The following is a 16,238-nucleotide window of genomic DNA, read 5'->3' as shown; positions in this document are numbered from 1 at the left end:
GTAGTGAATTAAATAAACATGTAAAGCCTGGCATACTGAAAGACAGGATAATTATATTTACCTAGAGTTAAATCTTTTTTATTCCTCCATTTCCAGGAAATAAACATGGGCCTTTAAAGAGCCTTTCTAGGAATAGTTTCCTGGAAGCCTGGAAATGCATAGATGGAGGATAAAAAGTATGTTGTATCATGTCATTCTGAGAAGTTACTTGGCAAAATAACATTCTAGAAAAGTAGACAGCCCAGTACTATTCAATATGGGCTTTGTAAGGAGGAATTATTGAAGCCCTGTCATCATAAGGGAAGGAATTGGAGAAGAGGGAACCTCCGGCTAGTTTACAAAGCTCGTACAAGGAGATTAGGTTGTGAGCATCAGTACAGACTACTTCTATAACATATGCTGGTTACTGAGAGGTTGGGCTCTACATTGCTTTTGGCCTGAGCAGAAACAGATCTACATACCATGAAAAATACATATTTTTAAATCGTGCTATGATTATTACCATGATATTGAGTGTTGTGCATATGATTCCTGAGGAACTAATCCTGCTCGAGGTTGTTTTTTTTGGGGGGGAGTTGTTGTTTGTTGGGGTTTTTTAACTTGAAGACATGCATATAGTAAGACCTAATTAACTGTAGTCAAAGGAAAGGTTGCTGCCTACTATGTATATTAATCTTCTGTCCTTCCACCTGAGCACAAATTGCTGCAGAGGGGGAGGGACAAAAGGATTCTCTATTTTTTCATCAAATTGTGCCAAACACTTTACAGAGCAGAGCATACCTGTGGTAAGTCCATGATGAAATTGTAAGCATTGGCCTGTTTGGCTGCTTTGATTATGTCATCCATGGTAGCCTCATCCCGACCATAGCGAATGTTCTCTGCAATCGTGGTGGCGAAGAGCACTGGCTCTTGTTCAACAATGCCAATCTGTGAGCGCAGCCACTGGATATTCAGGGAACGAATGTCATGGCCATCCAGGGTAACCTACAGAAGCCAATTAAAACACAGACACAAATTTAAGAAAAATAGTCAGGGAAATTATCCCCACCACTTCAGAGACAAAGGAAGACACACTGGAAATGAAGGGCTTGTGATGCTTTGTTTCCATGACCAGCATAAAAATTTAGCCTGCATACACAGAAGAAGGCAATGCAGTGACAGTAGCATTGGCTCTAGGAGTTGTGCTCTTTGATTTCATTTCCACTTTTGCTTGGCCTCAGAAATAAAACCAGGTGAAAAGTAATCATGAAAATGATGATTATATATTCACAAAAAATCTGTTCTTCATCTTTAATACATTTAAATACAGGTCAATGTGCATGTGATTATGTGTTCCTATTTGATACAGAAACACATAAATGGAATGAGATTGTTTATAGATGTAATTCTTATTCTTAGTCAAGCCATTACTAAATGGTATTTGCATATACTAAAGTGATATTATGGATTAATACTTAAGTGTTCAGTATTGTCTTTTCCAGAAAACATTTGTTACTCCTGAATTATAACTATAGGTATAGGTTTTACTCAGATTTAGCACTGAATTTTTATTTTATCCCGTTTTTCTCTTTCACATAAGTATTTTTATAAGACTGTTAAGCACAGTCTTATAAAAGAAATGCACAGGAGGATATTTTGCTCATTTAAAAAATAAATTTTTAAAAAAGAAGGAAACAAAAAGGGAGTTAGGAGTCTTCCTTTCCACCTTGGAGAAGAAACCATGCCATTCTCTCAAGTTCCTAAGCCTGGAGAAACACATTCTAGGCTGGTACACTCACCATGCCTTCAGTGGGGTCATAGAAACGCTGGATGAGCTGCATCGTTGTACTTTTTCCAGCTCCACTAGCTCCAACAAAAGCTGTTGTCTCCCCTGCTTTAATAACCATATTAAGGTTATCCAAAATCTAGAGAGGAAAAAACCAGAAACAGAATCTATCCATTCTAATTCTTTCACAGTCACACAATCAAATGAGTATACTCTGTATCTTCAAAGGTAGATTCAAAGTAATTTTACAAAATTCAGAATAGTATTTTTAAGAAAGAGGATAAAGCAACCCACATATTTTTACATTGCTTGAAGAGTTTGTAAATGCAGAGCACTTATTTACACAACAGGCAAGCAGATTTAGATCTTTTTTTTTACTGTTGTTCAGCATTAAGAACTAGTCAAGTTAACACCACTAGAGAACTTGGCAGTAAATTCCCTTTAAAGAACACCGCGTGTGTACTGTGAAGGCCTGGTAAAGCAGAAGTATTAAGAATGTCAGACTGAGATTCTGTAGAAAAATCTGATACTTCATGTGCTTCTGTCTCTAGAAGCAAAGCACTCATTTTCTTGTCCAATAATATGCTTTTCCAAGGAGAATTTGTCAATTCACACACAGCAGTAGAGAAATTATGAGGTATACAGCCAATGTTCCTGTACCTTTCTTAGCATTTTAATGGGTCACATGGCACATCCCCAGGATAATCGAAGAGTTTTATAAAATCTCCTTGTACCATTCAGCTTTTTACTTTGTGTTCTATTCTAGCAAACATTGATATAAGTGCATAATTGATTGTAAGAGAAGCTGTATGCGAGTGAATTTGTCTGAAATTACTAGGAGTTTATGTTCAGCAGCAAGGAATATGTTGATGTGGCAAGGGATATATCAGAATGGTAAAATAAGCAGAATGGTAAGGAGAAGAACCCTTTATAGAAGAATTATTCAGTTGACTTTTAAACAAAGGATCTGGGCTTCTAGAAAATGACCTCTACTGAAAATCTAGAAATTGCAGGCAGAATCAGGATATTTTGATTGTTTACAATAATTGTGTTCACAAGATGGGTGATGAATAGTTACCTTTATGTCTGGTCTGGAGGGATAATGAAATGTTACATTATGAAATTCAATTTCACCTCGTACTTTATCCAGCTTGTAGCCATCTTCTGACATGCAGTCAATGGTGGGTTTCTAGGATAAAATTTATTCTGTTATTTATTTGCTGTTAAATAGACAAGAGTGCTGCAGTAAATAAATATTCCCAATACCATACAAAGCCACAGCACTTCTGTTTGAACAGCATTTGGCTGCATGGAGCCAGCTGCAGGCTCTGCCCCAGGGACAGCAGGCAAGGGGCATGAGACTGAGAGCCAGAGTGATGGGGGAGTTGTCCCCAGTGGATAGTATGGGCAAGAAGGATGCATCCTCTTCTCATTTTAGGCTGACTGCAAATACCACAGTCAACCATTCAGCTAGGTTTTGCTGGAACAGAGTAGCTGACTGAGTGAGGCATTTTGATTAAGCTAATTTAGCCAGCTGCTCAGGAATAAAATGGCACTAACCCTGTTCATATAAACATTCTCTCACAGCACCCAACAACCAATTCATTGCTGAAAATCTGCACACCTCACCACTCTGCATCTAAAACATCCATCCTAGCACACCCTGTCCTAGGAGCTGGAATACTGAAGTTTTCCTATGAAGTGCTTTGGGTCTCACATACCTTTGGCCAGGCCCTGGGTATTGCAGACTGTTAGACACAAGCAGAGAACTAAGAGGAATTTGAGGAATCACAAAGAAATAAAATTTTCTAAGGGCAGACTTCTGAAGCATGGAATACAGAGAATTAATTAAAACTACAGCAACACCAATATTTCATAATTGAAATGTGCGTGATTTTTTAAATGGCCTAACAGATTGAAGGGAATGTTAATATGAGAAATGTGTATGCTCTAAGATGTTAAGAACAGCTAGAAGATTGGTTCCTCTTAAGGAATATATCATACTTAAATTCAGATACTAAGCTATGATGTAAAGTTTCACTGATCCTGCAAATGGAAACCTCAGCGTGACTGTAAATTTAGTGCCAGAAAAAATCTGTATCAGGGCAGAGCTGTGCTTGTACTGTCTAATCACAAATCTACAAATGCGGCAAGCAGATGGATCTAATTTTATCACTCTTTCTCTAGACAGATGAAATCTCACTTTGGTTTGCTTTTTTCACCCTAAGGTTATCTGACTCAGCCTTATCTTGAATTTTGTGATTAATCCTTACTGTTGCAATTCTTTATGCTTTTGAATTTTTTCTCTGAAAAACAGTAACCTTGTTTATCTCTTTTTCAGTTTATCTTAGAGCTTTAGCCTATGAAATGCAGTTATAAGCATATGTTTTATTGTTATTACAGAAGTTTGAAGGGTCACTAAAAAATCTATTATCATTACCACAGCCTCTCTAGTCTGCTTTATACACCCTTATGTGCTCTGTAAAAGACAAGCAGCATTCTAATGTGTTTACAGTTTTTAACATAATAAAGCATATCAGTGAACAGAGATACTACCTACTATTAAGAAATCAACAGTACTTTTCCAACAACTAAATTTATAAAGCTACAGAAAGGAATCCCCATCAATAAATGCCAATGGAGTCTCAGGCTCTCTTGTACTACCTTATTTCAAGTATCTGTCTGCTTAGATAATATTGTGATTAACATTTATGACTGCTGCATGACCGGTGCCTGTGCCTGTGCTCATTTGGGTAGCTCTGGGACAGGTGACAGAGGCCACCTTTGCCACTAATGCCAAAAGAGTCACACCTTTTGATGCCATCTGGAGGCTGCAAATTTGATTGCAAAGTGACCATTACTGCCTGCCAGTACACTTTTCATCGGCCAGCACTGATAAGTAATTGTATGGCACGAGAAACGGGAATAAAGAACATCAGTAACTGAGGTAAAAATTCATTATTCAGAAGCAGGCCACTTAAGAAATCTGTTCAACACATTCTTTGAGCCCATGCACATGCCACTAGACCTTCCTATTGGACAATCAATTTTTCTTTAATTGGACTCATTTTTCCTCATTTTACACAGTAGATAGAACTAGTACCACTTCAAGCTTATTTAATTATTTTTCCACTACAAAATAACACAGCTTAGAAACGCATTACTTACTTTATCTATTGTCTCAAAAATGTTTGCTGCAGCCCCACGACCGGTGGCAAAGGCTTCCAGACAGGGAGATGCCTGGCCAAGATTTAATGCTCCTACTAAAACACCAAAGAAAACCTGAAGAAGTGGAAAAAGAAATTAACAAAATATGACATCACATTTTTGTTATAATTTACAGTTTAGACATGCAGACCAAACTAGAGTGGCTTGATGACTTCTCATGCATCTGCTGAACTGCAGTGATTCACTATATGAGCATTATTAGACAACAAGAAAGCAAACAAATCCATTTTAGAAGGTATTTTCACTATCTTTCACAACTTTGTTTGAGGTCGAAGGAAATCACCCTATCTTATATTTGCCCTGTCCTAACAAATTGTGCATCCAGGTATTCACTGAGATGCCAGTGATGCGTTTTTAAGCTATCTCAGTTTGACTGGGTGCCTGTTCCTTGAAACATGGACTGGAACAGAACATTGGTGGGAAGTAGATTATTTTGGGAATGTCTTTTACCAGTAACCAAAAAGAGAAAGAAGCTTAAAACATTGTATTACAACGTTTGTATACTGCAGTTCGTCTCATCCAATGCTCAAAAAACTTACTTCTGGAGGAGGTACCAGCTGCAAAGAATACTTTTTTCTCTATATCACAGAGAAATGAACTGTAAGGGTTGCTACCAACACTGAATAAGCCACATTTTGAGGTGAGATTATTCTATCAGTGCAGGTGGACAGTTTCTGCAGGTAGCACACACCCAATGTGCTCACTGTTTCAAGTCCTTTTGTAAGAACCAAAAGGAAGAGTTACTAATGACCCTCTTCTGAAAGCCCCAGGATCCCCTTTTTACCTAAGCCTAGGACAACACGAGAGAAAATGATCCACAGCATCCACTCTTCCTAGAAAGACTGGCAGACAATAAAGGCAGCTGAACAGAGTATCAAGTATCAGAGGACACTTCAGTTCAAGAATTCACACAGCTTGGTGTCTGGCCTTGCAGATCAGAAGCAAGTGAAGCTGTAGCATATCAACCAAAATACCAAAAATGTTTGTTCCAAATTTCCTAAGAGCTGCCAATGCTTCATTTCCTACAAAGAAGTTTTTATCAAGGTTCTTAAAAAATGTAGAAAGAAACTGTCTAAGACTGAAAATGCTGGCAATTCTGATATGAGAGAGGGGCTTCAAAGAACAGGACACTGGAAGATAGTGAACATAAAAAGATGAAGGCTTATTTACCACTTATACACCACATATGCAAATATATTAATTGTCTGTTCCTACAACAGGGAGTGAACTGCACTGTATAGTAAGTATAGTTTATTTTTCTCAGTGCTACCATATCAGGGCATGATTTTGAGCAGTTTTTGAAATATTTTTTCCTAGAATTTACTCTGCTTTATTTCTTCTTAGTTTTTCAGTTACAGAGGTGGCTTGGCAGAACAGATTATAAATGTTTGGACAATGTCTTTGGTGCAGGCTTTTGCTCCATTTTCTTGCATGGTTGTGGCTGATAGTTTGGACATTCACCCTGCACATTAGAAAATATGTAATGTAATGTATAATATGCAATCCTTTGGTCTAGTTTGACCTGGGAATTCTGCTAAGAAGCAATCAAGGACTCAGCTGGCCTTTAGGCTGCAACACAAACAGTAGTCAGGATAAATGGGGCAAAGTGTACAAGGAAACACTACTGCTGAGAAATAAATAGCAGTATACAGGACTCAGTTCTCCTGTTTACTGAGAATAACCCTATAGCTAAAGTGGAAGACTCTATTGTACACTATGTACTGCAAATATCTACACTGGGATGTATAGATTATGCCATAAATTCATATTCAGCTTTACTACTAGGTAATTTTCTTGTGTGAATGAGTCCCAAAGCAAGTAGGTTTTATGCATGTCAGAGTCCATCATGAACATGAGGGAGCAGGTTCTGAACATCTGACAGAAGAGGAAGGGAAGGCAATACTTAGTGTATCTCAATGCAGTATGGCTGGTGGACAACACTTTTTGAGACATCAGGAAAAGCATATTTATATGTTTTGTATCTACAAATCCTTCCCTCCCGCACCCTGTCAGACTAGGAGTGTATGGTAGAAAACATCAAATAGAAGAAAGATGACTGGAAACTCAGAGGAAGGGGAGCAGAAGGGAGAGTCTCTCCATTGACAGCTGCAATTTTTCAGCTACAGGGTAGCTCCCCACTGTTTGCCATTTGTCATTTGGAAGCACTGAACGCCACTTATCATGTGCAAGGCAAGGAAATTGCTCACTTTGTTTTTCACAGCGCTACCTCATATCAACTACTTGTGTCAAGAGCAGGTGCAAACGATTTCCTGTGAGGGACATCCTCCTTGAACAGAATTACTCAAATGAACAATATTCTCAGAGTAATGCACCAAACTCCATTTAGCAGGAAGCTTTGCGCTGCATGCTGCTGGTGGTTGAGAGCTGCGCAAGAGGCAGAGAAGGAGCGAAAATAGATGTCTCGTCAGAATACCCCGGACTTACCAAAGTTGGGGAAAAGTTTGCTCTGGGTTTAGACTGGAGTCTGCCATTTGGGCAGTCCTAGCTCAAAGCAAATAACTAAAATATCTGTGGATGTTGGTTTTGTTGCATTTAGGCCATCAGTGTGTAGAGCATCTGCTGTGCAGAAATGGATGCACGAGTGCCATGGTTTTTTACATACACTGCAGGAGCCACAGCCATGTGTGTTGTTATCCACATACATGTTTACATGTCCTTTGTAACAACAAAGCAACAGAAAATGTTTTTTCAAAGGAACAGAAAGTGTTCAAGAGAGAGAGGTTAGATTTGACAAAACTTTCTTTGCTTAGGTTTCTCTTTACCACAATGGGTTTTTTATTACAAAGTTCTTCAGAGAAGCCAGCATCCCAGAAGCCACGTGCCGACCCAGAAAATGGGAAAGCTAGTTTCAGGCCTCTGACAATTGTGTAGTGGGCTCTCAAATGAAAGCATTATTCTGATCACAATAGGTAGTATTTAAAGTCTTTAAAATAAACATGGATTTTTTTTTTAAATCTTATCCAGTTGTGTCATATACTTTCATACGTATATTGAGTAATGATCTTTAAAAGACATACACAGTGTTTGTTACCACTGAGTCACCAGATACCAGAACACTACAAATATGTGTTTCAGAATTACTATTTTAAAGAACAGTCCAGAAAAGTTGCATCAAGCTAAAATGGGTACCTGCAGAAGAGTGCCAGGTGAATACTCTTCTTCTTCAAGGACAAGTTTAGAACCATACCAAAAGGCTAATGCGTAACTTAGGAAAATTATAAACCACATGTAACCAGTGAATAATCCCATTATTATTCCTTTTCGAATTCCCCAGTGCTGAGCAAACACCAGATTCTTATCGTATCTGTAGAAAGAGAGAAAAATAAAAGGGAATTAAATCAATTTGACAGAAATTTCAAAATGAGCAAAGACCAACAAAACGAGGCATCTTTGGTGACAGCAGAGTGTACACATAAGATTGACACAGAATCGCTCTGAAGTGAGAGATCACAGCTGAAACCAGCAATGCTCCCAGATCATGAAATCCTTGTATGTTCTAAGTGTAACAAGCACAAGAAAAACCATACTCATTGCAGATACCTCACCATGGGGTTTGGAGCTTTAGCAGAGTAACACAGGATTTGACAATTCGGCCAATACTTCGGAGCACATCCTACAGCCATGTTATGCTTTCACAGAATTTAAGAGAAATTTGCAGTTTAACATCATCAAATCATGTCTTGCTGAAACTAGTTCTCTTAATTAGCTTGGAAGTACCTAAATTTTTCAGATGTGCTGTGAAAGTGATATATCAGACAATGTTTAGGGGAAAATTTGACAGTATGTTCCTACAAGTAGGAATGAATTGAAGAGAGCATTGCTGACATTTTATTTCACGGATAAACTGAGTTATAAAACTAATCTTTCAAATGTTACTTGAAACCTAAATTTCTGAAACATAACATGCATATGCATCTCAAAGCTAACAGATAGCCATAGTTGTAGAATATAGAGAATATAATGAGCGTGAATCTGACATGCATTACAGCATTTCAGTGCTTCAGGAGAAAAAAATCAGAGATCTTACAGTTTGTTCAAACAAACCTTTCAACTTCTTTCTTCTCCCCACCAAAAGCAGCCACTGTTCTGATGGATGAGAGCACTTCATCAGCCACAGCTCCAGCTTTTGCATAAGCCTTTAATTCTCGTCCTGTTAGTTTTGCCACAGCCTACAAAAGCATGAGAAGTGCTGGTTACACCTGAACTGCAGGTACAGAGAAGGTCAGTGATAAGCAATGCTGGCTGTCACACTGTGCTGTCTGCTCTGCACAAGGTCACCTCCTGCACTCCAAGCAGGTTTTTATTAGGCACGCTGCACACTCGAACACTCATGTCTTCTATTACTAGGGCATATACCTTTGTAGCATATGTTTTGCAACAGCTCTCTGCCCCAGGTAGCTAGAAAAAGCAGCTGGCAACACCTGCTTTCCCTCCCTGCCTCTCTCTCTGCTGCTAACTGTGCTTAAGCAGATTGCAGACTGAGGGTTTGTGCATAGTGGGAGGAAGGGGGAGTTTAAGTGGCCCTTCAGCCACTGTGGCAGACCCTAGCTTCAGGAAGAAGAGGTAACTGTAGTGATGGGGGAGGATGGAAACAGATGTTGCCCAAAACTGTGCTTTGTTTCTTGGGCTGACAGCAAGCAGGCTCCTGCAGAGCAGCCCAGGGCACACTGGATGCCAAAAGCTTACTTAAACTCAAAAAAATGGATGAAAATGTAGTCATGTACAATTCTACACAAAGATACCACATTGGCTTGAGAATGAGATAACATTAGAAAGTGTAAAGTGTCATTATTTACTTTCCCTCTTCCAATACCCTATTCCATGCATCTATTAGCCACTTTTGGAGATAAGAAACCAGTCTAGATTAACCTTGGGTCTGTTTTCATTATGGTAAAAAACAAAGACTTGGTCTGGAAAGGCTGGTAAGGAGGAAACACTTAACAGTAGGTCTGTGAAAGGAAAGAGGTGGGTACAGAGAATTAACAGTGGAAAGGGGGAAAATTACAGACATAAAGGGGTATTGCAAATGAAGGAAAAGCGTTTGGGGTTTTATTTCATTCCCTGCCAGGATTCTGCTCTCCCACTTCACACTGACTCATTATTCATGTCATCTACTTGCAGCCAGCACAAGGTGCTAAAGGAGAGCTGGAAGACAAGGCATTAGTCAAGGCTATATTAGAGATTTGATAGAAAAATGATAGCAAGCTCTTCCTGAAGTGAAAGAAATTAGATTCTCAGAGGGCTGAGCCCAACAAGAATGCAAAGGAGGAGCAGGAACTACCCAGCCCTGATGGGTGTGGTAGAGGAGGTGAGAGGGCAGTTTCCCTTTTCCCTGTCCTTTTTCTGCACAGTAACAGGAAGTTTGTAGGAAGTGGATGGAGAAGCAGAACAGGAACAACAGGGAGAAGGTGCAGCAGCTTCCAGGAGCAAGGACAGCTTGAGGTAATTTTGAGCAGTTATTTTCAACTATTTTACGTTTCTGAAAATTGATCATTCTCAAAAGTGGCTAATTTACATAGAGAAATCAAGTCCCATGTCTTGTAACCATCTAAACCAGGTGTGCAGTAATAGAGAGAAGGTAAAGGCCAGGTTCTGATCTCAGCAATGATAATATCTACCCACAGGACCCACAAGAAGGTGTGCTTATACTCCCATCTTAGAAGCAGGATATGTCATTCTGGGAAAGCAACAGTGGGAGCAAAGCCCACCTCCCCTCCACACACCCTTTCCTTCCCCTCCCGTCCAGTGCTGCTGTGACCATAATCTGCCTCTCTTGACTTTAAAGGGGTGTAATAGACTTTACCAATCCTCACAGCTCCATGGCATGATCTTCCCTGCCTATTGTTCCTCAAAATGAACCTTTCACAATTCACTTACCAAGCCATAGACAGCCGCTCCAACCCCAAGCAAAGGGCTGACTGCAATGATAACCAAGGTCAATTTCCAGCCACTGACAAATCCCAGTAGGAATCCACACACAAAAGTGGTTATGCGCTGGATAAAGATTGCTGCTTGGTCAGCAATAGCCTCATTAATTTTGTTAACATCACTGGAAAAAATAAAACAACAACAGAAATCAACAGACGATTGGTGAGCATACCTTTTGTTTGTGTTACAGGTCTTGGCCACATTTGGGTTAGTTGCTTTTCCCTGGAGAGGGCTCTTCCTCATCCCTATTCTTTCACCATCGCCCCTTACAAAACCCTGTGCTACAGTGAGAAAGCCTTTGCAGTGGCAGAAGGCTTTTAGACATGAATACTGCAGAGGTGATGGCATCCTTTCCCAGGAAAAGTTGCCCTGACAGCTGACTTATTCACTAGCTGGTTCTTACTTCTCTGCCCAAGATGATTTAAAGGACAAGGCAGATACACCCCAGCTGGATGCAGCTGTCTGATAATGGAAAAACAGCATAGCTGATATAGCATTCCTCACATCATGGGGCACTGAGAATGTACCATACCACCTTGCCAAGGGGACAGGAAAGGGGAAGAGGGCTCTAGCTCTCTTCTAGTTACATCTTCCACCATCTCCCAGTTCCTCCCTCCATCCTGTAAGGTAGTTTATTCTCTAAATGAGAGAGAGAGTGGGAAAATCAAGGAGGGCTACTTTAACACTGGAGGCAGTGGGAAAACATGACAGTTCTATCACATGGAGGACAGTGGTGCAGCAGTTGGCATCATTCAACTCCTAGGCAGTCACAGAGTTCATTTGTTCTCTCTTAGGCATTGCCAATACAGAAAAAGTGTCTTCAAGAAGAAGAGCTAGGAACTCCTGGAATAAACAGTAGCAGGCGGGTACTACTGAGATTTAAAGTGCAAAGTTGTAAGCTCATTGATACATCAAATGAAATTACAGTCCTCTGTTGAAAAATGTAAGAGTGTTGAGTAGAAGAACCATGTTTGTATTTCTTCTGGCAAATGGTTTTGCAGTCAAGAAGCTTTCTGCAGGTCACAGGACAATGTTGTTCAAAACCAAGGGAACTGCTGTATTTATTAGACAAATACATGCTTAGTTCCTACTTTCTCCGAAGAAATTCTTCGCAGTAACTTAAGCTTGCCATTTATTCTTCATGAAAAGAACACCACAGAAAGTAATAGATACCGGTGAGTAAAGGCAAAAAAAATCTCCTTCAGCTACAGAAAAATCTCCTGCAAACGTGACTATTATGCAGGCACAACTGAGAAGAGCCATCTACAGTCGGCATACCCACCCTGCAGCTGCCTGCAGCCTGTAAACAGGAACTACTAAGGAGCAAGCCTTAAACTCTGCTTTTTTCAGGGCTAAATGTTTACCCAGGATGAGACTGTTTCTCCAACTGCCTTGGGTCCATATCTAAAGGTAAGAGCTTGTATCTTCTTTAGCAGAAAACGATTAAGCAAGGCTCACTCTTTCCTTTTAAAATCCAACAAAAGCAAAGTCATGCCCCTAATGTAATATTCCTTTCTGAGAAGTGAGAGAGGGTTCAGATCAACGTCTTCGGACTCAGGGAGTGTGCACTGAGAGCCAAATTACAGATCATTCTGAAAGGCCTGGGCACAGAAGGAGAAGGCAGGAGAAGACAAACAGGAAAAAAAACCCTACCCCAAAACCCATCCAAAAACCCCCCACATTTACTGACAGACAAGGCACAAAAGGGAAATAATTGTGGCTTAACAGTTATGGCACTCAGTTCAAAGACGGGGGAGATAATCCATCTGATTGCTACTCCCAGGAACATAGCTGTATTTGTATTAAAAGGTGCTTGTCAAATGCCTGATTTTTGGCACTCTGTGATGTTTGGAAGGAATTAAAAAATGTTTTCTATAGCATACATTTTTTTCTAGATTACTTACTCAGAAATTCGGGTGTTCAGTTCTCCTACAGATGTACAGTCAAACCAGCCTATATCCATTCTCATTATTTTCCTGAAATAAGCTTTCCTGATTTTCTGTATCTGACGAGCTGCAGACATAACCCAAAAGCAGATCTGGGAAAAGCATAAAGTGGTTGATAAAATGCAGTAAAAAGTCCTTCTACTCCCAACAAATGGGAAAATGCAATTTGGCTAAAATGGGAAAGAGCAATTTGGCTATTGATAAAATTACTATTCAGGTAAAATACATTCTGGCTACATAGACATGCTAGTTGTTTTGATCTTTAAATAATCCAGCAATTTTATATAGCCTGTGGATCAAGCATTTGTCACAGTTCTGGTAGGATGAGAGGAGAGGCAAGTTAAATTATTTATGCTGTTATGTGAATGTCATACGGACAAACTTTTTTCCATCTACAACTGCAAGTAGTACAGGGATGGCAACCATCCTACCTCAGCAAAACTCTGGAATAGTTCTCAGGAAGAAGAATGACAAGTGATTTTTGTTATTATAAAAAGCTTCCGAAGCAGTGGACCCTATGCAGGAGTCGTCCGAGCTTGTGACTCATCTCAGTCATAAGGACTGAACCATTACTACAGAATACATAAGGTGTGATTCTTCTCCAACACCAGTTTTACACAAGTGTTGCTCTGTAATATCTCTATAATAGAAACACAGGGCTCAACACAGTTGAGATGCCTGCTTGGAATCTGCATGCCCTTCAGCTGTTATTGTAGGAGGGCATGTGGATTCCATAGCAGCCACACTTGAGCAAGTATTGCTTGTGGTGAGGGTAAAACTTATCTTTTGCAAAGGTATGCATGCACAAATCCAAGGAACTCTCAGACTGACAGAGCTAACATATTTCAGATGATAGAATGAGAACTTATTGATGATTGGTTAGAATCACGAGGGCATATGAACATGGCTAAGGCTATGGATGAGCTGCTAAAGTATAAAACGCAGTCTGACTAGGCCCATGAGAAAGTCTGAGATAGCAGGGCCATGAGAAAGCAGCAATGACCTTGTGTATTCTAACTTGGGCTGAAAAACAGGAGCTTGGAATTTGAAAAACAAAAGCACTTAACGAGCCACCTGTGTAAACAATGGAAGGCAGTTGAGATGATATCACCTATTAGTCAAGTACCAATTAGGAGCCTAATCTCTGTAATATAGATGAGCCTATTATACAGTGTATATTAAGTTGCTTTCAATCTTCAATAAACGGAGTTCTTGGATCCTTACATTAAGTGTCCAGAGCTTTCCTCCTGCGACAAGAACTGAAAGCATCTGTTCTGCTCAAATAGGTAGCTAGCAGTTAAAAAGAATATATTTAACATAAACTTCATTATTTAGTGATTTAAACTTTGAAATCAAAATAGAAAAAAGAATACTGACTTGGAGGTATCCTAACACAAGTATGGCACAACCAATTCCTGCATAGTATCCTGCAAATCTGGTCATTTCTTGTTCAATATCCAGCAGCCTGAAAAAAAAGGGGGAGAAAAAAATGAGTTAGCAATACTGTTTTAAATTTGATTTCTAGTCTGGTGTGTCCTCAGGTTAGAGTCAGATCAGCTGGCAAATCAACTTGTTTTGCTAACAGAGGCTATCCCTACCAGGGGCTGGAATCCTTGCTCTGCCTGTTGCACAGGGCCAGGGAGCTGGTAGGGACCAGAAAATGCTCTGCCATCCTGCAGTCTCTGGGAAACCCCCCAGATTGCTCCAAAAGAGCACAGGTGAGCAGGGGTTTCAGAGAAAAACTGCAAAACAAGTTTTCATTAGATGTTGAATATGCTTGCTTTCTGCCATTATACCAGGTAATAACACTCAGATTTCAACATGGGGAGAAATGAGGGCTGCTAAAGTCAATTCAAATATTACTTCAAATATAAGTTTCTAATCTGAAATGATTATTTGTTTTTGTTACTCAAGTAGGAGTGTTAAATTACTCATAATATCAGTGAAGGGCACTGAATTGCTGCTTTTGCATTTAGGTTACTTTGAAATAGGCATTTAAGGTTGTTTTAGGTTGTTCTTTTAGATAACTTTTTACAAACATCCTGCAGACAGCAAATTCTATTCTATTTACCCAAAATTTTGCACACAGAACTTTTAAGCCAAAAGGGAACACTGTGCACCTGACTTGATCTCTTGCAAAAACCAATCATGGAAGCAACTCAGCTGCCTGACACAGATATCCAGTACAATTTTTCATGTTTAATCAAGATCACGAAACAGATCCTCCTAGAAATTGTGCCAAGGCACATGATAAATAAGGAGGTGGCTGGTGACAGCCAACGTGTCTTCACTAAGAGCAACTCCTGCCTGACAGATTTGGTGGCCTTCTATGACAGGGTTACAGCTTTGGTGGCTGAGGGAAGAGAGACTGACATCATCTACCCAGAGTTGTGCAAAGCATTTGACGCTATCCCGCATGACACCCTTGTCTCTAAGCTGGAGAGAATGCAGATGGACCACTTGGTGGATGAGGAATTGGCTGGATGGTCACACTCAAAGAGCTGCGGTCAACAGCTCAATGTCAAAGTGGAGACCTGTGATGAGTGGCATTCCTTAGGGGTTGGTACTGGGACCAGGGCTGTTTCAGATTTTTGTCAGTGACATGGACAGTGGGATTGAAGGCGCCTTCAGCAAGTTTCCTGGTCACACCAATCTGTGGGGTGTGGTTGACATACAGGAGGAAAGGGATGCCATCCAGATGGACCTCGACAGGCTTGAGAGGTGGGACCGTGGGAACCTCATGAAGTTCAACAAGGCCGAGTGCAAGATCCCACACCTGGGTCAGGGCAATCTCAAGCATAAACACATGTGGGGCTGGGGCTTGATTGAGAGCTGCTCTGTGGAGAAGGGCTTGGGGGTGTTCGTTGATGAAAACCTTGATGTGACTCAGCAGTGCGCACTCTCAGCCCAGAGAGCCAAGTGTGTCCTGGGCTGCATCAAAAGCAGTGTGGCCAGCAGGTCGAGGGAGGTGATTCTGTCCCTCTACTCCACTCTCACGAGACCCTCACCCGGGATGCTGTGCCCAGCTCTGGGGGCCCCAACATAAGAAGGTCATGGACCTCCTGGAGTGAGACCAGAGGAAGGCCATGAAGATGATGAGGGGGCTGGAGCACCTCTCCTATGAAGACAGGCTGAGAGAGCTGGGGCTGTTCAGCCTGGAGAAGAGAAAACTGTGCAGAGACCTTAGAGCACCTTCCAGTACCTGAAGGGAGCCTACAAGAAAGCTGAAGAGGGACCTTTTACAAGGGTATGGAGGGATAGGACAAGGGGCAATGGATTTAAACTGAAATAGGACAGGTTTAGGTTAGATATTAGGAAGAAATTCCTCACTGTGAGGGTGGTGAGGCACA

The 16,238-nt window shown here is 40.5% G+C and overlaps 1 protein-coding gene across 6 annotated transcripts in view; it reads right to left on the bottom strand.

Annotated features, from left to right (window-relative positions):
* The window catches only part of ABCB11 (ATP binding cassette subfamily B member 11), a 50,748-nt gene that overhangs the window by 22,694 nt on the left and 11,816 nt on the right, over positions 1–16,238 (bottom strand). For all 6 annotated transcript variants that reach the window (XM_027678653.1, XM_027678654.1, XM_027678656.1 and 3 more), the window contains 9 exons: positions 14,266–14,353; positions 12,847–12,980; positions 10,892–11,063; positions 9,059–9,183; positions 8,144–8,318; positions 4,934–5,047; positions 2,844–2,954; positions 1,779–1,904; positions 781–984 (listed from right to left, as the gene is read on the bottom strand). In XM_027678653.1, the coding sequence (XP_027534454.1) occupies positions 781–984; positions 1,779–1,904; positions 2,844–2,954; positions 4,934–5,047; positions 8,144–8,318; positions 9,059–9,183; positions 10,892–11,063; positions 12,847–12,980; positions 14,266–14,353 (1,249 nt within the window). The remainder of the gene's footprint in view (positions 1–780; positions 985–1,778; positions 1,905–2,843; positions 2,955–4,933; positions 5,048–8,143; positions 8,319–9,058; positions 9,184–10,891; positions 11,064–12,846; positions 12,981–14,265; positions 14,354–16,238) is intronic.

This window comes from Neopelma chrysocephalum, unplaced genomic scaffold (assembly GCF_003984885.1).
Source record: "Neopelma chrysocephalum unplaced genomic scaffold, ASM398488v2 Primary Assembly neopelma1_44, whole genome shotgun sequence".
Classification (NCBI taxonomy): Eukaryota; Metazoa; Chordata; class Aves; order Passeriformes; family Pipridae; genus Neopelma; species Neopelma chrysocephalum.
Note: the sequence above shows the minus strand (reverse complement) of the source record. Positions and strands in the feature narration are given on the sequence as shown.